The sequence below is a fragment of the Vanacampus margaritifer genome, chromosome 9 (assembly GCF_051991255.1).
Source record: "Vanacampus margaritifer isolate UIUO_Vmar chromosome 9, RoL_Vmar_1.0, whole genome shotgun sequence".
Classification (NCBI taxonomy): domain Eukaryota; kingdom Metazoa; phylum Chordata; class Actinopteri; order Syngnathiformes; family Syngnathidae; genus Vanacampus; species Vanacampus margaritifer.
In genome coordinates this window covers 7066369-7089246 of record NC_135440.1, presented here as the reverse complement: position 1 = coordinate 7089246, position 22878 = coordinate 7066369, and the positions used below count along the sequence as shown (strand labels likewise).

General features: G+C 37.4%; 5 protein-coding genes and 1 long non-coding RNA gene across 6 annotated transcripts; all 6 read right to left on the bottom strand.

The window, feature by feature from the left end:
* Window positions 1-3964: 3964 nt before the first annotated feature.
* Window positions 3965-4626, bottom strand: LOC144057810 (hepcidin-like). Its single transcript, XM_077575732.1, has 3 exons — window positions 4493-4626; window positions 4331-4408; window positions 3965-4236 (listed from the first exon to the last, which is right to left on the bottom strand). Exons 1-3 carry the CDS (start codon window positions 4577-4579, stop codon window positions 4141-4143), a joined length of 261 nt encoding a protein of 86 aa, XP_077431858.1. The 5' UTR covers window positions 4580-4626; the 3' UTR covers window positions 3965-4140.
* Window positions 4627-8556: 3930 nt separating this feature from the next.
* LOC144057668 (hepcidin-like) lies at window positions 8557-8987 on the bottom strand. The gene is made up of 3 exons (XM_077575498.1): window positions 8901-8987; window positions 8734-8811; window positions 8557-8652 (listed from the first exon to the last, which is right to left on the bottom strand). The coding sequence occupies exons 1-3, from the start codon at window positions 8985-8987 to the stop codon at window positions 8557-8559; spliced, it is 261 nt and encodes an 86-aa protein (XP_077431624.1).
* A 3282-nt stretch (window positions 8988-12269) lies between these two features.
* LOC144057667 (hepcidin-like) lies at window positions 12270-12964 on the bottom strand. Its single transcript, XM_077575497.1, has 3 exons — window positions 12831-12964; window positions 12669-12746; window positions 12270-12574 (listed from the first exon to the last, which is right to left on the bottom strand). Exons 1-3 carry the CDS (start codon window positions 12915-12917, stop codon window positions 12479-12481), a joined length of 261 nt encoding a protein of 86 aa, XP_077431623.1. The 5' UTR covers window positions 12918-12964; the 3' UTR covers window positions 12270-12478.
* A 3702-nt stretch (window positions 12965-16666) lies between these two features.
* On the bottom strand, window positions 16667-17453 carry LOC144058517 (hepcidin-like). Its single transcript, XM_077577021.1, has 3 exons — window positions 17265-17453; window positions 17125-17196; window positions 16667-17046 (listed from the first exon to the last, which is right to left on the bottom strand). Exons 1-3 carry the CDS (start codon window positions 17343-17345, stop codon window positions 16936-16938), a joined length of 264 nt encoding a protein of 87 aa, XP_077433147.1. The 5' UTR covers window positions 17346-17453; the 3' UTR covers window positions 16667-16935.
* Window positions 17454-19564: 2111 nt separating this feature from the next.
* Window positions 19565-20235, bottom strand: LOC144058518 (uncharacterized). The gene is made up of 3 exons (XR_013295448.1): window positions 20206-20235; window positions 19812-19871; window positions 19565-19723 (listed from the first exon to the last, which is right to left on the bottom strand). It is a non-coding gene; the product is annotated as an uncharacterized LOC144058518 (long non-coding RNA).
* A 1602-nt stretch (window positions 20236-21837) lies between these two features.
* Window positions 21838-22446, bottom strand: LOC144058516 (hepcidin-like). Its single transcript, XM_077577020.1, has 3 exons — window positions 22289-22446; window positions 22143-22208; window positions 21838-22062 (listed from the first exon to the last, which is right to left on the bottom strand). The coding sequence occupies exons 1-3, from the start codon at window positions 22376-22378 to the stop codon at window positions 21961-21963; spliced, it is 258 nt and encodes an 85-aa protein (XP_077433146.1). The 5' UTR covers window positions 22379-22446; the 3' UTR covers window positions 21838-21960.
* Between the last annotated feature and the right edge of the window lie 432 nt (window positions 22447-22878).

Here is a 22878-nt window from a genome sequence, read left to right as displayed (position 1 = left end):
GGTGGCAATCTTAACTACTTGAACCACGGTTGACCCTTTTGCTGCTTTTATACTTCAACATATAAATTCAGACAAAACACAATACAATAATATACTTTTTTTTTTTTTAGGAATATCAAAAGAAAGTAAAAAAAAAAATGTTGTGTTACATACACTGTATGTGTGATTGAGGAGGTGTGTATGACGTTTATTGAATTTGACTTGTCAAGCATGTTCTAAGATTCGATTTGAAGTTACTTAGTGAGGTTGACTAAAATGAGATTTGAATGTATATATTTGTTTTATAGCTGGGCCCCTTATTGATGACTGACAGAGTTATGTGCGACAGACACATTGGAAGGAGTAAGTAAGTAAGCTTTATTTATTTATTTAATTTGCATATCTTGCATTGAGATTATGATCACAGTCAACTAAAGAAAACCCGCACGCACGCAAACACGCACACACACATGAGCGATCAGGCGTGGTGGGGCGGTCTCCAAGAGCTCACTTGATGGCGCAGATGTGCTTCTGCCATGTCTAATATATGACTGGGGTGCCAAATTTAAAGTGTATGAAAGGAAGCACTTTGATTGGCCACTATTGAAGTTGGCTGTGACCACTCCCACAGTGGCACAGCCAATACTCTCCAGATAGGCTTGCCTCTACTCTTCTGCTAAATTACCAACATTAACTCGAACCCGCCTTGAAGTTGTACCACACGTTGCACAGGATTCATGGCATTCACCAAAAATTTTTTGCAAACATATTTTTACAATTAAATATAATTGGATTGGATTATTGGCCTGAGATGCTAGCGCCAGTTTACTAGATATTTAAGTTATTGGTTTTCTTTTGATTGAATGAAATGTTAAGGGTTCAAATGTGTCTTAAAAAAAAAAAAAGCAAAAACAAGGTATTTCTGTGTTTTTGGAATACATTTATTCATGTTCATGCGTTGTGTATCATGTAAATTTCATTTATTGTACAGATACATACCGGCATTAGTATTTTCATGGAAAGCAAAACATATTTTTTGCAAAACCACCAATCTTTACTTCTATATTCCAATAAATATATTTATTTGGTAAGCATATGTGGTATTTATTTATTTATTTGACAGATCGGCTTTACAAAAGACAAAAAAATTGGCATTTGGACATCGAACCTTTGCCCTGAGAAAACCTTTGCAATTGGACCATTCCAAATTTTAATTGGAGATCCCTGCCTTAGATACTTTTTATGCACAGCTGTGTCGGCTACGCCAGTCATTCTGACACTGTGTTTAAAGATGCAAAATCAGCCATTGTAATTCGTCTCAGGTTTTATAAATAACAACCCACACTAAAGCAGAGATGTCCAAAATACGGCCCGGGGGGTGGGCGGATGGGGGGGGGGGCGCATTTCTGGCCCACCATTTCTTTTTCAGCAGCCCGCGGAATATACAAAAAAAAAAGACATTTAAGGGCCTAGATACACCAATCCAACGTCGGGAGTCGGACAGCGTTGGGCCGACGGCATGCGCCAATAAGTGTATAAATTATTTTCGTGAAGTCGGATCGAGTTGGAATACGTCGCGGGGGCTGTTTCCAGCAAATTCGACATGTTGAATCGACGTCGGGGGCTTTTGATTACTGTGATTGGCTGTTAGCTAGCGAATCAGCGCACAGAGCAAGAAGAGCAAGTGACAACGCGGATAAACAGTACTCAATTCAACTCAACTTTATGTTTTTTCAAGACAGCACACATGAATATTAAAGTCCCCCATAAAGAGGATATGATCATATTTCAGCATGATTTCGGCAAGAAGATTTGCAAAGTCGTTTAAAAGGTCGGTAAGTGACACAGCACAGTGACAGTTTGGTCGACTTCAAAGAAGGTGGCTTCAAAGCTGTGATCGATAAATAGACATCGTTTACATTTAAATTCTTCTTCTTTTTTCACCTCGGCCCGACATCCTTGGAGCGGTAGTAATTCAATCAAAACAGTGGACTCACCAGCGACAATCCAGGTCTCCGTCAGGCAGAGGAAATCCAAGTTGTTGGAAAGGAAACAACTTGCCTCAAAATAAACGTTTTGTTTGTCAATGACTGCGCATTTAACAGTGCAATCCTTGTGGGAGCAGCAGGGGTGTGTGGCCCTTCCGTCCGGCAGTTTCGAAGAAGCTACTTCAGAATCTGGAGGTCGGCACCGCGTCCAAAACGCGGAGGGCAGCTTTTCGGGTGAACCGACGATCGGTAGCAGCCAGGAGTCGACAGGGTCCATGCGTTTGGGAACGAGAAGGGGACGAAGCTTGTTCCAGCGCCCGTTTTCGCTTCACCAGCTGGCCGCAGCGTTTACCCCGGCGCCGCTGTCAACACCAGTATGAGTTGTTTACGTTTTTATATCCCACCCCCGTAAAGAGGTTGCCAGTTGCCTTTAGGAATAATGACTAGCGCCGCCGATGGTACGGAGGGGAATTACAGGGTAGATAATAGTCGGTGCGGTGTGTATTTACATCATTTTTCACATTTGACCGACGTCGGATTGGTGTATCTAGGCCTTAACACAGCCCACAAGGGTAGAAGTAAGGAAATGGTGTCACAAAAATAAGTGCCAGTATTACTAATAAATTGGTTTACCTACTGTAGTGTTTTTCTATATACAGTATGAAGATACAAAATCAACTATTTATAACATTTTTACGATTTAACGTCTTAAATAATAAGATAATTTCTCTTCAATAATAAGAATAAGCATAATTCAAATTTAAAAGCAAAAAAATAGTTTCTTCCACTTTCTGCTCTGTGTCAAAGTCTGATTTATAAAGATATGACATTAATGATCCTCAAGTAACTGTTTTAAAAAATGGCTATCTTACTACCGTTTGCTAGGATTCAATGCAGGGGTGGAACTAGTTTAGTGACAAACAGGGCCCTTGAACGCCCCAAAATCTTGAAAATTCCTTAACCATTTGCCTAATCAACTTTAACAGAACAGCAGTTAAACCAAAAACATAAACAATACACTTTGGATCCTTCCATTTTTCTGTACGCGGCCCACAAATAAATAAGATTGGAAGCCCATGCACTAAGGGAATCTACACTATTTGTATACACTCATCTTAGAGCGCACAAACTCAACTGTGTAGCAGTTTTGACAGACATGCTCCTGGATGTGCCCGATTATTAGATCAGTTTTCACATTTAGGCATGAGCAATCAACTTTGTGCCAGTTTTTGTACACACAAACCGTAATATTTAGTTGTGAATCCTTTGCTTTGACTATCTGTGACGACGTTTACATGCAGGCACTATTCGGGATGGCGCTGGCCATACAAGTCGCTACTACAAAGACCAAGATTCCTTGCGAGTGCAAATAATCGAAGAAGAGGAAAAGGAGACAAAGAAGAGGTTGTGAGTATGCGCACAACGAAAAGCAATGCCCCTTTGATTCGAGGTATTCCGATTGCGTTTATATGAACCAGTTTTCCGGTTATGAAAGGGGTAACCCAAGGGGCTTATTCGGGTTGTTAGAAACCCGAACAAGAGCATATTCAGGTTATTGCGTGTGTTTGCATGGCTTTTCAAAATCCGAATATTGCCAATATTCGGGTTTTTGAAAGGGTTATTGCCTGCATGTAAACGTAGTCTTAATCAGCCTCTTTCAATTGTTTTGTTTTGGGAGGTTACTGACTCCTGTGATATTTTCAGCAGGTCTTGCTTGCTGATGAGCTGATCATTTGATTTAGGTGTGAGGGAGAAAGAGATTTAAAACTGGCTGGATAGGAGTTCTCAAGGACCGGACTTGGGCCCCCCCGTAGCTACAGTGTATAAATACCTGGGAATAAAATATGAAATGTTGATCTGTTCTATTTTGTCAGTTGACTGCAGAAATGTTTACATTATTATACTTTACTATTGACATAGCTAAAGACTGTGAACCTAATAAATGAAATCACACAATTCCCAAACAGTTTTCCCATAAAGATAATTTAATATTCCAATACACTTAAACATTTAAACTGCTAAAGCCAAACACAACACAAAATATGATCATTGTCATGGCACATCTTATGATTCCAATATAGATAATGCAACAAAAATGTATTTCACATTAAGAAAATGGTTAAGCAAAAATCAAATATGAATTACAAGTGCATCGTTGTTGGCGCAAGACCGCTCAGAACCTGCAACACACTCCACAGACTCCAGGTTTGCAGCATCCACAGCAGAAGCGACACTTGAAGCCACGCTTGTGTCTGTTGCTGTACGGCATCTGTGTGACCAAATGGAACAGACATGATCAAGATGTTCCACTCCAGCAGCATTTCGAACCTGGGAGAAACATCCCTCCAAGTTAGTTCACAGACCTTCCAGGATTCCTCAGAGGTCTCATCCAAAGCGGTAACTGGACTGTCTTCATCCAACACCTCATCCAGCACCTGTGTCTGTTAATGAATTAAGCGCGTTCACAGTTGAAATCTCAACATTGAAACGCTTGTGTTCAAAAGGTCAGTCACATGGATACTCACTCCACCGACTGGGCTGGCTGAGTTCTCCTGAAGACAAATAAAGGCCAGCATAATGGCCGCTGCAAGCGCAACACTGAGCGTCTTCATCTTTGACTGCTTCAAGATGATCTTGGGCAAAACAATTGGATTTTTCCTGATCCTGTTGACGGAGTCTGAAGAGTGTGCTCAAATGTACTGCTCTTTATACTCATTTCAGTCTCCGTTGCTTCATCAATGTTTCAATGTACTGACCCTGCATCCAGGAATGGATTGCATCTTTCGCTGAGTGATGATGGGAAGTACACTGGGAATTTCTCATCTCATGACATTCACTGTTTTGTGTTTTTGTGAGTTCCTCATACTCCCTCCCCCACCCCACTGAAGCCATGTTCACAAAACTACACTATTTCAATCATTACAAATAAAATTCATTAAAGTAACTTAAGGTTTTTATCATTAACACGGACCAACATTTTAATCTAGAAAGTAGTAGATTCATTCATTCTATCTATTCCATTCATTCTCTGATATGCAATTGAGTAAAAATATTAAATATATATACTGTAGAAAGCTTGTTTTTTATTTTTGTTTATTACTGTAGCACTGCTTCTATATGTATATATATATGAATAGTTAACAGCAATATAGTGCCATCATCTTTGAATTATTACAATATTTTGACTTCATATTTTCAAACTGACATTTAAGTGTGATCCCACTTTTTATAAAATACAGTATACAGTATATCAAGGACAGGAATAATGAAAAGACAAAAACTACAATTATAGAAAAGCAAAACAAGGGTAGTGTGCACACTGCGAGTTATTAGTGAAATTAAAAAAAAACATTGTTGTGTAATATCAGAAATGACTGGTCTATACTATCTCCTTGACGAAACACCTTGCTGCTCTACAGGTTTGAGTTGTTGGCTATTTGATGATGATGTTGTCAATCACAGAAACCATGATTTGATGTTGATACACTAATCTGCACCAATGTTGCATTGCTGAATTTGTTCTATCAAAACATTACGATTTTGACAGGCAAAAGAAAGTGGGTGAATAGAATGCTGATAATAACTTTTATTTCATAACCAAGATCATTTTAAAAATACAGATAATACAAATAAATGTTTTTTGTGTGCATTTCGTGGTGCCAAAGTGTTTTAACTATAGTGGTGCCTTGACTTGTGAGAGTGATTAATTCCAACCATATAAAGTGACTAAAGGTCACTCTACCTATTGAAATGAATCTCTCTCTCCAAAACACCCCATTTTTTGTAAAAAAATTTTGATGGAAAAACAATCGTACACTATTATAAAATAAAGATACATAGATATATAGAACTGTCAATTTAATGGACTAATTGGGGGACGTCGTCCATTAGAACCCATTGTCCATTATATCAAAGTCCTTTTCTTCGTGGGCTTAAAAAACAACAACAATACAGCACAAAGTTATTATTTTGTACTTTTTTCATAGCCTAAAATCGCCCAGGAGAGTACAAAATTATTATAAATTATTTATTTTTTGTAAACTGAAAACGGTTTGAAATTATTTAAAATGTATCCAAACTAGTTGGTGCTTCGGGGTCGGATAATGACGTGGATCTGGTTGCGTTTATGAACCACAATGTTAGTGCATACCTTTTTCACCTCCATTTTGATTAGATGCCATAGATAAGAGTTGTTTTACAAAAAACAACAACTGTGTACTGTACCTAAACTAGCATGTTTGAGTGCTCGAGTTAAAAACAACTATGCATATAGATCGGTAGATACAACACGCTCTTTTGCTTATGGTGATGCTAAGCTAATGTCCATGCCTTCCAAAACCTTTGATGGGACAGTCTACATGCCAACATGACTGCCATACTGATGTGTGTTTTAGCCTGTTCTATTCCACTATAAGTCTGTTTATCTATGACAAGAGCAGCGCAACCTGGAAATGTGACTTGTCTCTGCCTGTTGATGGCATTTTCCAGGCCTCTTTTTCCGTATGGTCCCGGTATTGGTAGAAAAACAAAAAGTCAAAACGTGCAAAACCTACACTTCCTATTACTATGAAACTTGTTTGAATTTTACTGAGCATTTTCCTATTTCTCACGCAGCCTCAATCCTTTCTGTTCCTAATCGTGTTTTGAGTTATTCTTTGTGAACCAAAGAGTAGCATGCTTAAGAAGTAAAAATAAAGTATGGACAAACCAATGAGCAAAAATGCAAGAACCTAGTTTTATTAAAATTATTATTTATTTATTTATTTATTAACCCCAAAGTGTCATTGTTTTTGTTGTTTTTGTTGATTTCCTTGCTGTTTTCCAGTCATGATTCCAACATTCTGTCCGATAAATAGTCCTCTCTGATAACCTCTCGTTAGCAAATGCTATGATTTAAGAAGAAATTGTGGAGTATATTATTATACAGTGGTATTTCTGTTTAACACTCCGGCATTGGTAGTGTTTGTGTATATGTAATGATTTAACTGGAAATCGACTTTTTATGCAACCATACTGTGAATGACAATTTAGCATACTGTTTGAATTAATCTGATGTTCTGAATATATTGTAACTTTCAAAAAAAATTGGAGTCCGATTTCTGCTACCAAATGATGGATATGATAAAGTAAAAAACAACAACAACAGCATGTGTATGTGCTGATACTTTTGATTAGATTTTTTTTAGCAACCTTTCCTGAGAAGTTTAGCCAACTGTAATGGCACAATAGTGTAATAATAATAAAAAAGAAAAAAAATTATGCATCAGTTTTCAACACTGCTTACCTGTTCAGTGTCACGGGGTGCTGGCGCCTATCCCATTTGATTTTGGGCTAATGGCAGACTACATACAGCCTTAACTGGTTTCCAGTTATGGAGGACCAAAACTGCCAAAATAAAAATAAATAAATGACTAAATAAATAAATAACTGACTAAAAAAATAAATAAATGACTAAAGGGGAAAATAAAAACAAACATAAAAAATATATAATTCAAAAAATTTTATCCCCAAAAATGTATATAAATGGAAATAAAAACAACAAAATATATACAGTATACCTGTACATACACATAAATAAATACATTTGTATTCAATTTTTGAATTATATTTTTTATATTAGTTTTTATTTTCACTTTTAGTCAATTATTTATTCATTTATTTATTTAGTAATTTATTTACTTTTAATTTTGGCAGTTTTGGTCCATACTGCCAGGAACGAAATGTTATTCAAATGAAGGGGAGGTCCTAAGTGTGTCTTGGTTTGGACTCCGCCGTTGCAAACTGCCTTTCAATGGTCAACTGTGCAGGTCGGCGAACAAGGAAGTCTTGCCGGCTTGCAAGGGAGAACTCCAGCAATGGACGACTATCTGGTCCACTGTCACCACAACTTGCGACTTGAGTTACTCAACAATAAGTCGAGGTGACAGTGTACAAGATAGTCGTCCATTCCTGGAACTCTCCAGTGCAAGTCGGCGAGACTTATTCCCTTTAAATCCATCTAATCATAGATAGATAGATAGATAGATAGATAGATAGATAGATAGATAGATAGATAGATAGATAGATAGATAGATACAGTAGATAGATAGATAGAGATAGATAGATAGATAGATAGATAGATAGATAGATAGATAGATAGATAGATAGATAGATAGATAGATCCTGTCTTAATTATATTTTGAGTTTTTCTAAATTCTCCATGAACAAAAAAGTAACAGACTTAATAATATATGGACAGATTTACAAGCATAAATACAACAACACAGTATTTTTTCACTCTCCACATTTGGAAACAAAGGCTTTCTTTACATTATTTTTATATTTATATTGCAATTTTTTAAAATATTTATATTGCTGGTTTATGCATTGAAGCATTCCTCCAGTAAAAAACATGCTACTTTATCCTCTATCTATCATGTTTTGATTCTTTAAGTAATTAAATATATTATTCAATAAACAAAACAATATGTAATTGACACAAAAATAATTGTTATTGATTTCAAAATGAGATATTTGCCATCTCATGAAGCCAAAATGATGCATGATTTTTTTATTGGATTTTATTTCCTATTTTCTGGTGCAAGACCGCTCAGAACTTGCAGCACACTCCACAGACACCAGGTTGGCAGCATCCACAGCAGAAATGACACTCGAAGCCACGCTTGTGTCTGTTTCTGTACGGCATCTGTATGAACAAATACAGCAGAAATGACCAATGTGTTCCACTCCTGGTTGGCTAATAATCCACCTGAGGTACTTCACACACCTTCCAGGATTCCTCAAATGTCTTGCCACACGCAGCAACTGGATTGTCACTGTCCATCGCCTCTTCTAGCTCTTGTCTCTGTTCATGAATTGAACATGTCCCCAGTAAGTATAGCAACATAAAAAAAAAAACGATATGTTCAATTACTCAGTCACATTGGTACTCACTCCACTGACTGGGCTGGCTGAGTTCTTCTGAAGAAAAATGACAGCCAGCATAATGACCACTGCAAGTGCAACACTGAGCATCTTCATCTTTGACTGTTTCAGGTTGTTCTTGAGCAAATCAAATGGATTTCTCCTGATACAGTTGATTGTGTCTGAAGCATGCTAGAATGTACTGCTATTTATATTTCAACCCGTGTTGCTTCATCACAGGCTCAATGTATACTGACCCTGCATCCAGTAAAAGGTCTGCATCCTTGTCTGTGTGATGGGAAGTAACGGGAAATTTCTCACCTCATGACAATGGAATGTTCCTTCTGTTTGGAAACTGCATGTGATTTTTCTTAATTTCCCAATAACACAATACAGTCGTGAGCATTTTCTCATCTAAAGGTGATATGATTGCTAATCATCAGCCAGTTAATCTAAATAGGAAAAAGCAGCAATAATTTAACACACTTGCTGCTTCACAAACTTGACAGGACACTCATTTTATAGAAACAGATTTGATGAAGCCATGTTGACACACTACTGTGGACCGATGTTGCATGTCTCAGTATGTTAGATTGAATACATTACATTCTGTATGCAAAGACTTGGATGATCAAAAGAAATAAACTATGTGTAGGTTATTACTTTGATTACACCTGTAATCATTATAAGAGTATAAACATATATACAGTATTTTTTTTTTTTTTAATCAATTGCCTAATTCTAAAGCGACTATGGTTTTATAAATGTTTCAAAATTGTGTTAGTAGTGAAGAACTGCATTAGGAAGGTACAGTATATTTTCAGCTCATTATGTTGTGAAATGTGAAAGACTATTTTTACTGATAGTGTCATAATGTGTTCTTTTTTACCTTCCTATCCAAAATGTACTGCTGCTCATTCACTTTGCCCTGTGTTGCTTCATCACAGGTTCAACACAGTGACCCTGCATCCAGGAAAGAACTGTATCTTTTTCTGTGTGATGATGGGAACTGCAGTGGGAATTTCTTATGACAGTGAAGTATTTGTTATTATTGAGAGAGGTGTCATTATCCCATTAAAAATCTTTTCAACTCAAAGCCAATTATCATGATAATCATAGGCCACTTTATCTATTCTGAACAAAAACGTACCAAAAAAAAAAGATATTCAAAATAACAGCAAATATTCAATGTATATAAAAAAATATATACAAATGTATAAGTATTTATATAAGTGTTATAGTATTTCTGTTATCATGGTGGTACTGTTTGTGTACATATCCAATGAGTTACAGTAATTGGTAAGCAATTGTATATTGCATAACAGTAAATTTACGCTTCGAATGAATGACAATGCACCATACATTTTTTATCATTATGATATCTTTTTTTTATCATCACTTCAAACAAAAACTTGAGGGGATGTATGGTTGCATGGATGGAAGGCTATGACAATTAAAAAATAAAAACATGTAATACATATGTGCTAATCAACATTAGGTAGTGGCAAAAGGTGCAACAAGGGTCATCTCATCTATTGAAAAAAGTCATATTATTGTGCAATATTTGAAATCACTGTTTTTTCCCTCCTTGTCTTCTTGAGTTACTCTACAAACATGATCCTAATTTGCCATTACTGTAATGTTGTATATTGTTATAGTACCGCATTACGCATGATGGTGTAATCGCCCCTCTATTTCTTTCTTTCGTTCTTTCTTTCTTTCTTTCTTTCTTTCTTTCTTTCTTTCTTTCTCAACACACTTTCCAGACACACCAGAAGCCATGCTTGATGCCATCCGTCTCACTGTTATACAGCATCTCTTCAACTAGTATATGAACAAGGTCTACATTTTGTCATGATCTCACAATATTCCAAAGATGACACAAATACATTATGAATGGTAATTAACTTTTTTTTATGTAATCTGAATCATCTCTTCTATCCTACACGTGCTTAACATGTATGTGTGTGTGTGTGTGTGCGTGCGTGCGTGCGTATGTGTGTGTGTGTCTGTGTGTATGTGTGTGTGTGCGTGGTCTTGTTTTTGTTACATAATGGGGCCCATATTTCGGGATTTCACAGAGTTGTGGGGCCCATGTGGGTCAATTTTGCTGGGCCCCACAAGTTTAGACCCCAGAAATATTTTTTTTAAATAATAATAATAATTAAAATATATATATATATATATAATAATAATAATACATTTATTTTGTATAGCGCTTTTCAAGACACTCAAAGATGCTTCATGGAAAGTAAAACAATTTTGAGAACAATGATAAAAATCAGCAGAAAATGCTTTTAAAAAGTACAAAACATAAAATCAATACAATAATAAAATGATTACAAAATTAAACATTCGGAATTTACAGACCTTCCAGGACTCCTCAAAGTTTTCACTGACCTGAACTGAATTGTGACTGTATATCACCTCCTCTTGTTCTTGTGTCTGTTCATGAATTCAGCAAGTTCTCAGTAAAAATCTAAACATTGAAACTGTTATGTTCATCAAGTTTTTACACACTCCATGACTGCTATGGCTATAACTGTACTTTGTTTTACGTATTTATGGACCATCATAATGAGTGTATTGCTGTATCCAGTGTGATTTATGGCAATTTTAGCTATAACAGACCTGATGTCATTGCTGTCACAATTGCTAGTCAAATTACCAAGACACACTGTATGCTGTTAAATGTCGAATATGAATTCAATTAAAAAACAACAACTTTTATTTGCCACTGGGGGGCAATTGAAGGCACGTAGAGCAACAAGTAAAAAATCTAATAGAAATACGATCAATAATTTGCACATATTGTAAACAATAAGACTAATGTCTTCAGTGCTAAAATAAGGAAAGTAGCACCTGCCAAAGAAAACAATAACATAAGGGGAGAAAAAAGGAAGAGCGAGAGAGCCAGAGAGGAAGAAAGGGGGCGAGGGGAGTTTAAAAAATATATTAAACAAAGTGTAATTGCAATTTTTAAACAAATAGTGACATTTGATTGGATTTAATAGGTGTTCCAAAGAACAAATACATGTTTGCATTGTAAAGATAAGTCTCATCAATTAAGAAAATCCCATAATTATTATTTTTTTTTAAATCTGAGTCTTTTCAAAATACTTTTCGACACATCTCAAAAACCATCTCATGAGAGCGTAAAAACTTTTTTCGAAGTATTTGAGAATTGTTTTCAAAGTTTCTGTATTTCCATTTCCAGTTGAGTTGCCGCAAATCTTATTTTTATGGATTATTATTATTATTATTATGGAAACACACCTAGTGTGTAAATACCTGGGAATAAAAGATGAAATATATGTTCATCTTTCAAGATATTTTCAGTTGACTGCATAAATAGCTAAAGACCGTGAACCTAATAAATGAAATCACACAATTCCCAAACAGTTTTCCCATAAAGATGATTTAATATTTCTATACACTTAAACATTTAAACTGCTAAAGCCAAACACAACACAAAATATGATCATTGTCATGGCACATCTTATGATTCCAATATAGATAATGCAACAAAAATGTATTTCACATTAAGAAAATGGTTAAGCAAAAATCAAATATGAATTACAAGTGCATCGTTGTTGGCGCAAGACCGCTCAGAACCTGCAACACACTCCACAGACTCCAGGTTTGCAGCATCCACAGCAGAAGCGACACTTGAAGCCACGCTTGTGTCTGTTGCTGTACGGCATCTGTGTGACCAAATGGAACAGACATGATCAAGATGTTCCACTCCAGCAGCATTTCGAACCTGGGAGAAACATCCCTCCAAGTTAGTTCACAGACCTTCCAGGATTCCTCAGAGGTCTCATCCAAAGCGGTAACTGGACTGTCTTCATCCAACACCTCATCCAGCACCTGTGTCTGTTAATGAATTAAGCGTGTTCACAGTTGAAATCTCAACATTGAAACGCTTGTGTTCAAAAGGTCAGTCACATGGATACTCACTCCACCGACTGGGCTGGCTGAGTTCTCCTGAAGACAAATAAAGGCCAGCATAATGGCCGCTGCAAGCGCAACACTGAGCGTCTTCATCTTTGACTGCTTCAAGATGATCTTGGGCAAAACAATTGGATTTTTCCTGATCCTGTTGACGGAGTCTGAAGAGTGTGCTCAAATGTACTGCTCTTTATACTCATTTCAGTCTCCGTTGCTTCATCAATGTTTCAATGTACTGACCCTGCATCCAGGAATGGATTGCATCTTTCGCTGAGTGATGATGGGAAATACACTGGGAATTTCTCATCTCATGACATTCGCTATTTTGTGTATTTGTGAGTTCCCCATACTCCCTCCCCCACCCCACTGAAGTCATGTTCACAAAACCACACCATTTCAATCATTACAAATAAGTGTCATAAAAGTCCTTCATACTCAATAGATTAAGTTCAAATTTTGAGTGACATCAAGTCCACGTGAGAAGGGAGTGTGCCGTTTCCTTTTTCAGCCATACGTGACAGCTATATTTTATTGAACAGCTCTAAGAACTTTCAGTTTTTGTTGATGATGGCAGCAATATATTGACGAGAGCAGTAGTTTTTTGCCTGTAGGAAGACCACATTTCCCACATAGCGTCTGCTTTGACCTCATGCCAGCGAGTGAAAGCTGGACCAATGTTGATCCCTGACTGTCCTTTATCCGGGTAGCCTCCTTTTTTTCTTTTTTCTTTGTCTGCCCCGACAAAGATTTTCATTTCTTTGTTTGTTTTGCATCTTCTGCCATGACAACAGAAATTGCTCGTAGACGTTCAAATTGAGTTCTCTCTTTGTAACGAATGGGGAAAGAGTGAAGTGACGTATGCCGTAAAGCAGTCAACGCATATTTATTTTGTATGGCAGGGTTCCTGCCACACTCCTCAAAGTTGCTTAGTGCCAGTAAAAGCGATACAGCCCCCACCCCAGGCCATGACATAGGTACCGTTCAGCTAGTCAATGTTTCATCAAAAGAGTTATGGAAATATTTTATGAAGGTTGAAAAGTTCCTTGGTGTTGCTTTAAAACTTGTTGTGTGGTCTAGAGTTTTAAAACATAGATGTATATTGACAACAACAAAAAAGTCTTGAATATTTTTGCAAATTTATTATATTTTCTATGCCATTTGTTTTTAGAAATGGATTCAATGTCTCTTAGGACACTCGAAAGACAGAACGAACCCTTTGTCCTAATAGACCAGATCTTTGTTTATTTCCAGGGAATCCAAGCATTCTCTACGCCACTCTACATTATGTTTTGGGTTGCATTTAGGGCCCTGCCAGTGTTTTACCTGAACAAGTTCGATGAACGAAAGTTCATGAACGCATTCATATTTTGGGCGAACGTGAACTGAACGTAGTTAATTTTTGCTTCGTAAATATTTGTCTGACCAAGCTCTGGGGTAAATGAACGGCTTTGAACGCAGTTAATTTATTTCTCCAGTTTGCCAGGTTTTCTCTTGTTAAAAACCCTCTTCTCTTGTTAAAAGACACCATAAACGGGCCTTAATAGCTGAGAAATTCCATTATCTGGCAACCCAGCAGCGACGAACGGTCGCAAGGCACATCCGTCGTCAAAATGTGACGCTAGGGGTTGTGGGGGGAGCGGGGGCTGTGGACCGGTGGGTTGCCTGGCGGGCCTACAGTGCCCCGTCCTGCTGCGTTGGGTTGGCGGGCCATGTTGGAGTGAGGGCTGCTCCTGGGTTTGCTCTCCGGCCGGTGGCCCCTGCGGGGCCCGGGGGTTGTCCCTTGGCGCTGCCGTGGCCTGGGGGGCCCTGAGGTGTTGCGCTTGCTCTGTCCTGGCAGGGGTCGACGGCACCCCTCTTTGGTGGAGATTTTCATGCATGCCAGATCCATCACACCAGCATCTATCGAAACTCAGACACAATCTGCTTCTTCCTCAGGTCATTGAATCGGTGGAGGCTGGTGTCTGTGGATCTCACTCTGCTTCGTCTGTCCTTCCTTCCTTTCCTCAGTCTCTCCTTTGGTCTCTTGAGGTCTCCCTGATTTGTTGGAATTTAGATGTTTCTGGGGTTGGTGAAGGACTCTGGTTGGTGGCCCGGTGGGTGGTGTCTGGTCGGTGCTGGATTTTACTTTCCTTTCTTTTCTTTGGTCCTTCCTCGGGTCTCCTGACAGCCTCACGGCTCTGGCTGGGTTCTGAAGTGTTCGGTTTAGGTGAACGGTATGGGATTTTTTAATAGGTTTTAGGTAAACTGATGAATACACACTCACACGCACATGCACATACACACCCACATACAAAATAAAAAATAATAAAAATAAATAAATAATAAAGAAAAAAGAAAAAAAAGAGCAATGATGATGACATGTCAAATCGGTAAAATTACCGAATGAACTGAGCTCTCCAGAATTTTTTTTTTAAATCAAAAAAAAAAACATTAAAATAAAATTTTTAAAAAATACAACGCTAGCTTGCCTGATGTAACTCATAGCAATGCTGTGTGTTGCTTGTGTACCAAATGCAGAGCGTATGTTATTCTGCCGTCCCAAAGAGTAACACACAACAAAAAGGAATACACACATCGTGACACGTTGTATATTTAAATAGAAAACATGTTTCTTTATAAAACATCGCTAGCGCTAATGCCGAAGTTGATGGCGGATACCATTAAAATGTTAACAGGAAATTTGCATCAACTTCAGGAGTGCTATTCCTTCAAGGTTTGAAAAATGATTTGGATTAACAGAGCTCAAATGCAACCTACTTCCATCCAATTGTACTCCATGCATGCATGGTACCACACTGCCCATAAAAGGCCAACATGCTCAAGAACTGTCTTTTTGTTGTTTTATTTTAATATTGTCAAGTAATTCATTATTTATTTTAGTGTACAGTATTATCCAATAATTTAATTTCTAATTGTCCTTTTAAGTTATATTGAAAGTTAAGTTTTAAGTTAAAAAAAAAAAGAAGAAAGAAGAAGAACTATGAACTAGTTCATTTTTAGACCATTGAATTTAGTTTTTTTCAAATTTGTGAACTGAACTTTGAACTAGTTCACGTAGAACATGAACTTTCCCAACACTGGGCCCTACATAGGGGGCCAGTCAATCACATGACACATGTAGAGTCAGACGAATTCACTTCACATTCACACACACACTGACACTTAGTGAGAACGCCGTTCCAAAAAAGTACATGGCCACTTCCCAGAGCAGAAGAACAGCAATTTAACGGTACAGAACATTCAGATTAAGTTACACTCAAACTTGCATGTTTTGTAAATATGAACATAGCAGTGCTATAAAGCTTTCAAGGGATTATGTGATTTTGTCTCAGGTCCTGACTTCTCTTGCCATATTTGTTTTGGCTTGTGTTTCCATGGTGTATTTCATTTCTTTCAATACTTACCCCAAACAAATCCAGAGCAAACACACAGCCATCAACCAGTCTCACCCGGTCTTGGTCACTGATCCATCTGTCCTTGTTTGCACTTCAATTTATGTGTCTGTCCTCTCTTTCCTACCTCACGTTGGGTCCCTACCAACTTTATTTTTAACAAATGACCACATGTATGACAGGCTAATTGCTACTAAAGCCACCATATGAAATATTCCCAGTGATTATCCAGTAATTTGGCCTCTCAGAAACAACATCCAGGCCTGCAAGTAGCCTCATGTTTTGATTATCTCCTTCAAACCCTGTATGATAATGTTTCTCTGTACAAATAGTGGTCGTGCAAGTGGCCATGTTAAGGTTGTGTTTGTACCCCCAAACATTTCACATGAGGTGCATCACTAGAGAGACATATCAACACAAGTAATAAAAATAAGAATCCATTTGGAGGCAATAGTAATTAGACCAATGAATGTTTTCATTTGGTAAAGTAGGAAACAAAGCAGGGCCTATTATAGAACACTGGGCAGTTTGAGAGCTTCTTTTGTGCACTACAGATTTGATTTGATGCTTGACACTGTATTTTGATTTAGCAACAAATCTATACCAAGAGTTCAATAGTGAACAAAAACAATCAATTTCTCAGTGGTGATTGGTGAAGAACGATTTCTATACAGTATATTGGTTTTATTGTTGTTATTGCCAGATGACAGTGATTCCCGGAATCACCAGTCACAGCAGAGACCACACCATGTAGATGGCCGACCACAGCAGCCACAGCACCAGCGGCAGCGTTTCTCACTTCTCACGTGTCTGTGTCTGGCATCATAGTCCATCTACGTGGCAAAATAAATTAAAATAAGCAATATCACTCATACCATTTTAGTCTTTCACGTTCCTGTATTTCAACCTACCTTTGGTTGTTCTGATTGCATCTCAAATGTTTTCAAAACGTCATCATCTCCTGCTCCTAGTCCATTCTGTTCCTTTTTTGTGAAATGCAGATTTGTTAAGAATATTCTGATAAGAAATATTGTTAAAATCATGCTCTTACTGGTGGGTAGGCACGGCTCTGCTGTATTAAAATGACGGTGAGCAAAAAGACAACTGCAACTGCAAAATTGAATGTCTTCATCTTTTGAGCTTGTGTTGTTTTAATTGTTAAATAAACAGCAAATTTTAAGTCCTTAAAATGTTCTCTGTCTCGACTCTTTAGAGTAGCTCCTGTGCAGTGTGTGCAACAAATACTGGCATTTATAGTTAAGTATTTCCTAATCACTGGCAGCCTATCTTTGTTTTTACAGTGGACTTTGCATTTCCACCTGATTGATGTTTGAAACAGTTTTTTTGTGTTTTTTTTTTTTTTCAAACGCTTTTTTGCACAGCATAAGCACATCCCATAATGTACAATATGAGTAACCGGCATCCATTGATCAAGCCCCACGGTTTGGATTGCGCACAATCCGCAGATTAAGGAAGTTGAAAACCCTTGTGGATCATGTAAGTCACATGTATGAGAGCATTTTGGCAATTTGGGGTGAAATTATTCATTAAAATAATGATAAAGGATTTTTTTTCTGACTCTTCTCCCAACACCGACATTTCAGATATGACAAGGAAGCTGGAACCTACTCAACACGCCGCCTACACTAAAGCTAAATTCTAAATAAAGCATTCCAAATAATACATTAACGCCAATGCAAAATTGCAAATACCTTTAGTTGGGCTTCTACTTTGACATCGGCCTGGGTGGTGGCGTGACTGCTAGCTTGACTTCCCTTTTGACGTTTTGGTTTACATTAGCAAAGTTTTTATTGAAATTACATATTTTCTACTGCTATCATAATGCCATCCCAAAAGTATATTTAATCGCTAATTTAGGACGCTAAGAAACCGCTAGTTAATTACACCGTTGTCGGTACCAGATGTGATTGCGCTGCCGGATTGTATTGGGGTCGCCTACTGATGACGTCACGCTACAGGATCGGCTGGAATTGATCCTTTTCCAATTGTTCAACAAAGTTATATCCGGTTGACGTCAAAACATTGTAAAGAAAATAATAAAGTTGTCATTTAAATAACAAAATGTATGGACTGAAATTGTAAAAATGTAAATAAACCTATGAATATTAAAGCAGGATACTTCAAATTGGAAGAAATAATAAAATAGATTGAAGTGCCTTTGCGCTTGTCGATGATGTCAGTACAGCAGCGCTGACGAAATGTGTGATTTAGATGTGTTCACTTTGGTTTCGTTTAGTTTTTAGCTGTTCACAAATCACAACACATCACAAAACAGTCTTAATGATAATAAGAACACATTAGCAATCTAAACCGACAATATTAGTCACATCTCAGGCAATTCATTTGTGTATTTATCATTTATTTAATCTATTTTATTATTTATTCAATATATCTTGCTTTTATCTTCTTAGATTTATTTACGTTTTTACAATTTCAGTCCATACATTTACAGTTATTTAAATTACATCTTTAATATTTTCTTTCCAATGTTTGACATCCACTGGATAATAATTTCCAGCCGATCCTGTAGGGTGACGTGTTCGTTCGGCGACCCCGATGCAATCTGACAGCTCGATTACATCTGGTACGGACACCGTCATTGTTTGGTACAACCAAAATCTCTGACGTTAGTGGCTAGCAGCAAGCTGTTAGCATGAGAACCGATTGCCTTGCTGGTACGGAGGCCCTGAAGTGCAAAATGCAAAAAAAAAGGGCTGGCAATAGTAATGAGTGACAGCTGTTACCTGCCTTCCTTTTTTTTTTTACTTATTTTTCAATATTCTGGACCAACTGGCTACTTTGTAATTCACTCTCCATGTTTAAAGGGAATGTGCCATAGATTGCACTTTGAGGTATTTTCATTATTTAAAAAGAGAGAGAGAGAGAGAGAGAGAACTTTGTCTTCATTTCTTTTATGAAACACTTTTGCCAATTAAAAAAATTCAACTCAAAATGTCAAATATAGATATTAGGAACACAACTTCAAGCCATTAATATCTTGTTATTTTACACATGGAATATGTATGAAATAAGAATGTATCTGCCTCCAATTGAACTTGAAGTTTTTTTCAGTCATACTAGACATTTTGAGTTGATTTTTTTTAATGGGCAAAAGCTTTTTACAAAATAAATGTAGACAAAGTACTATTTATATTTTTTGTTGTTATTGTTGATCTGAAAAATAAAGTCAGCGACTGGCTCCAGCTCACCCACAATCCTAATGAGGCCAATAGGTGAATGTAGAGGGGATTAGACTGTGATGCAACACAACAATCAATTTCTGAGTGGTGAAAAATCATTGATGAAGAACAATTGTTATATATTTTTTTATTATGATAGTAGAGACAGATGGCAGTAGAGAATTACATATTCCTGGAATCACCAGTCACAGCAGAGACCACACCATGTAGATGGCTGACCACAGCAGTCACAGCACCAGCGGCAGCGATTCTCATTGCTGACATGTTTGAGTCTCGCTTCAGAGTCCATCTGTGTGACAAAATAACTGAAATGAGCATGGTGGTTCAACAATACTCATTCAATTCCAGCCTTTGAAATTGCCTGTATCGCAACCTACCTTTGGTTCTGATTGCATCTCAGATGTTTTCAAAACTTCATCTTTTGCTCCTAGCGCATCCTGTTCGTATTTGAGAAATGCTAAAGTGAGCAAAAGGACGACTGCAAATGTGAAGTTGAATGAATTTAATTGTTAGATAAATCAAAACAATTTAAGTTCTTAAAATTTTAATATGGCCGTTTAGCATTTAGGAACACAACTTTAAGTGCAATATGAGGCAGATACATTCTTATTTTATACATAAAATAAGGTATTAATGGCTTGAAGTTGTGTTCCTAAAATCTAGTGTTCAGTTTCTTTAGCTCAGTTGAGTTAATTCTGTCAGAAGTAGCAAAGTCTGCTGTATAAATATAGTTAAAAAGTGGACTATTTCATCATGTCTGGCAATATTTACCTGCTTCTCGGATGTGACCTTCCTCAACTGGTGACTGGAACAAGAGAAGGGATTTTTTTGGGTTGCTGCGCTATCTATCTATGGCACAAATCCAGTTTTAACTGCCTACTGACTGGCTGGCTCATTAAGTGTCATGTAATCGAAAGGTTTCATGTTTGTTATGTTTCAACATTAAATATTACATTTACAAAAATTACAAGAATTAACATCCTTATAGCTTAATTAATTAAATGAATTGCGCCAGGCAATGCTTTCTGGGAATCAAAGGTATGCAAAAAAGGGAGATATTATTCACCCGGATGTTAATGCTCTTAGCGGTAAAGTGTTGTTGCATTGTATGTTCACGGATGTCACACAAAAAAACACACCCAAAAACTCATGAATGCATTTTCTGTATTGACAGCTTCATGAAAAATTGGTTGTGAAATTACCAAGTTAAGACTTATTTTCAATGCACATACAAAGGGAACCTAGAGGGGCCAAATCCAGGTCCAGTGGATTTGCCACCTCTGCGTTTCCTCCACCAAGATCGCAGAGCTGAGCTGAGCTGGATTGCTACTAATTACGGCAGTTGGTGCACTCATGCTTTCATAACAAGATAATATATAGCTTGCTGAAGGACAGAAAGAGGGACTCTACACTAGCATTCTCGTTAGCATTAACATCTAGCTTTTTGGCATGACATCAATAGTAACTCATGATTAACAGCAATTTCATATCGGTTCTAAATGTACAATAAAATGTACAATAAAATATTTTTTACATTAAAAAGATACACTGTAAAAAACACAAAAAAAACAAAAAACAGTGTGATATTGTTTTGATTTTTCTGCCACTAGATGGCATAATTGCATTTGTAAAACACTGGTGACAGCTCTGGGCATATTTATTCAATTTGCCTGCCTAAACCCTGAACTGGTCGCCAGCCAATCACATTCTTTGCTTATATGTGTCTGATTTTACTTTATTTTTATTTTTTTTAATTTTTTTTTGTATGTGGGTGAGTATGTGCGTGCGTGTGAGTGTGTATTCATTAGTTCACCTAAAACCTAAAAATCCCATACCGTTCACCTAAACCGAACACTTCAGAACCCAGCCAGAGCCGTGAGGCTGTCAGGAGACCCGAGGAAGGACCAAAGAAAAGAAAGGTAAGTGAAATCCAGCACCGACCAGACACCACCCACCGGGCCACCAACAGGAGTCCTTCACCAACCCCAGAAACATCAAAATTCCAACAAATCAGGGAGACCTCAAGAGACCAAAGGAGAGACTGAGGAAAGGAAGGAAGGACAGACGAAGCAGAGTGAGATCCACAGACACCAGCCTCCCCCGATTCAACGACCAGAGGAAGAAGCAGATTGTGTCTGAGTTTCGATAGATGCCTGATTTTACTTAATGTCCAACACTTTGGATGCAGCTATGGTTGTTTTAAAAGTGTTCTCTAAATAAAGTTGAGTTGCAATGTGGACATCTTAGTCTAATCAATTGACATTATGAAATCAGCCACATTGATGTGACAATTGTCTGTTCTTCCATCCACATCTAAGAAATGTTCCTAATGAGAGATTAAGAAATGAATGTATGTCATTTGACCGTTTCAATTGCCCACTCAAACAATATGTTGACACTCTATACTGTTTAATTGTGTTTATTGTGCAAATAGACATTTCATAAGTTTTTGGCATTTGCTTAAAGGAAGAACAAACATTCACAGATTGAATATTTGTGATGGGACAATGCAGATGTTTCCAAGAATCACCACTGGCAGCAGAGGCCGCAGAAACCCGGATCATTACAGCAGTTACAGCAAACGCGGCAAGGTCCACTGTGGCGTTTCTGCCTGTTGATGCCTGCCACCTGTATGAACAACACAAGTTTTAAACACTGTTTTGAATTATCACTCATCTTACTTGATGAATCAAATTACTGTACTGTACCGCTGATTGGTCCGCTTGGATCTCAGCAGCTGCGTCATCTCTTACGTTTATATGCTGGTCAAGATCCTGTGATTTAAATATCAAGTATGAAAGGATGTATTTGAAAAAGAGTTGGCTCTAACAAGGAATCTATTTCATGTCCTTACCCTATTATCATTAGAGAAGCTGCAACTCTCCTGAATAAAAATGAAGGCAAGCATGATGATCACTGCCACAGACAAACTGAAGGTCTTCATCCTCTTCCAGAAAGTATGTGGTGTTTGTCAATTGCAATTGTGTTCTGTTTCTTTAGCTCTGTTGAGTTAATCCTGTCACCAGTAGCAAAGACTGCTATATATATACATACTGTGTGTATATATATATATAGTTATCAAGGGGACTCTTTCATCATACCTGGCAATATTTACTTGTTTCTCGAATGGACTCTGCGTCCATCCTCAACTGGTGATTGGAACATGAAAAGGGACTTTTTTGGATTTCTGTGCTGCCTTTGGCACAGATGTAAAGCAATGATGTTTTGTGCCTTTGGGAATTGGATTGTGGTTAATGGTTAGTCGGAGGGAAAATATGGACATATTTCACTTTATATACATACATGATTGAGGCTCCGTTAAAGACACGAATGGAAGGAGAAGAAAATACAGCTGCTGGTCCAAAAATTTGAATATCCTCGAAAAGTTGAATCATTTCCGTAATTCCATTAAAAAAGTCAAACTTTCAGAGATTATAGATTCAG

What these genes read in the sequence shown, in the direction of transcription:
- LOC144057810 (XM_077575732.1), bottom strand. Translation starts at nt 4,579, where the DNA reads ATGAAGACGCTCAGTGTTGCGCTTGCAGCGGCCATTATGCTGGCCTTT. An exon ending in CAGCCAGCCCAGTCGGTGGA is followed by an intron (nt 4,409 to 4,492) that starts GTGAGTATCCAT and finishes ATTCATTAACAG; the next exon opens with ACACAGGTGCTGGATGAGGT. An exon ending in CCTCTGAGGAATCCTGGAAG is followed by an intron (nt 4,237 to 4,330) that starts GTCTGTGAACTA and finishes TTGGTCACACAG; the next exon opens with ATGCCGTACAGCAACAGACA.
- LOC144057668 (XM_077575498.1), bottom strand. Translation starts at nt 8,987, where the DNA reads ATGAAGATGCTCAGTGTTGCACTTGCAGTGGTCATTATGCTGGCTGTC. An exon ending in CAGCCAGCCCAGTCAGTGGA is followed by an intron (nt 8,812 to 8,900) that starts GTGAGTACCAAT and finishes ATTCATGAACAG; the next exon opens with AGACAAGAGCTAGAAGAGGC. An exon ending in CATTTGAGGAATCCTGGAAG is followed by an intron (nt 8,653 to 8,733) that starts GTGTGTGAAGTA and finishes TTGTTCATACAG; the next exon opens with ATGCCGTACAGAAACAGACA.
- LOC144057667 (XM_077575497.1), bottom strand. Translation starts at nt 12,917, where the DNA reads ATGAAGACGCTCAGTGTTGCGCTTGCAGCGGCCATTATGCTGGCCTTT. An exon ending in CAGCCAGCCCAGTCGGTGGA is followed by an intron (nt 12,747 to 12,830) that starts GTGAGTATCCAT and finishes ATTCATTAACAG; the next exon opens with ACACAGGTGCTGGATGAGGT. An exon ending in CCTCTGAGGAATCCTGGAAG is followed by an intron (nt 12,575 to 12,668) that starts GTCTGTGAACTA and finishes TTGGTCACACAG; the next exon opens with ATGCCGTACAGCAACAGACA.
- LOC144058517 (XM_077577021.1), bottom strand. Translation starts at nt 17,345, where the DNA reads ATGAAGACATTCAATTTTGCAGTTGCAGTTGTCTTTTTGCTCACCGTC. An exon ending in AGAGCCGTGCCTACCCACCA is followed by an intron (nt 17,197 to 17,264) that starts GTAAGAGCATGA and finishes TTCACAAAAAAG; the next exon opens with GAACAGAATGGACTAGGAGC. An exon ending in TGCAATCAGAACAACCAAAG is followed by an intron (nt 17,047 to 17,124) that starts GTAGGTTGAAAT and finishes TTTGCCACGTAG; the next exon opens with ATGGACTATGATGCCAGACA.
- LOC144058516 (XM_077577020.1), bottom strand. Translation starts at nt 22,378, where the DNA reads ATGAAGACCTTCAGTTTGTCTGTGGCAGTGATCATCATGCTTGCCTTC. An exon ending in GCTTCTCTAATGATAATAGG is followed by an intron (nt 22,209 to 22,288) that starts GTAAGGACATGA and finishes TTTAAATCACAG; the next exon opens with GATCTTGACCAGCATATAAA. An exon ending in TCCAAGCGGACCAATCAGCG is followed by an intron (nt 22,063 to 22,142) that starts GTACAGTACAGT and finishes TTGTTCATACAG; the next exon opens with GTGGCAGGCATCAACAGGCA.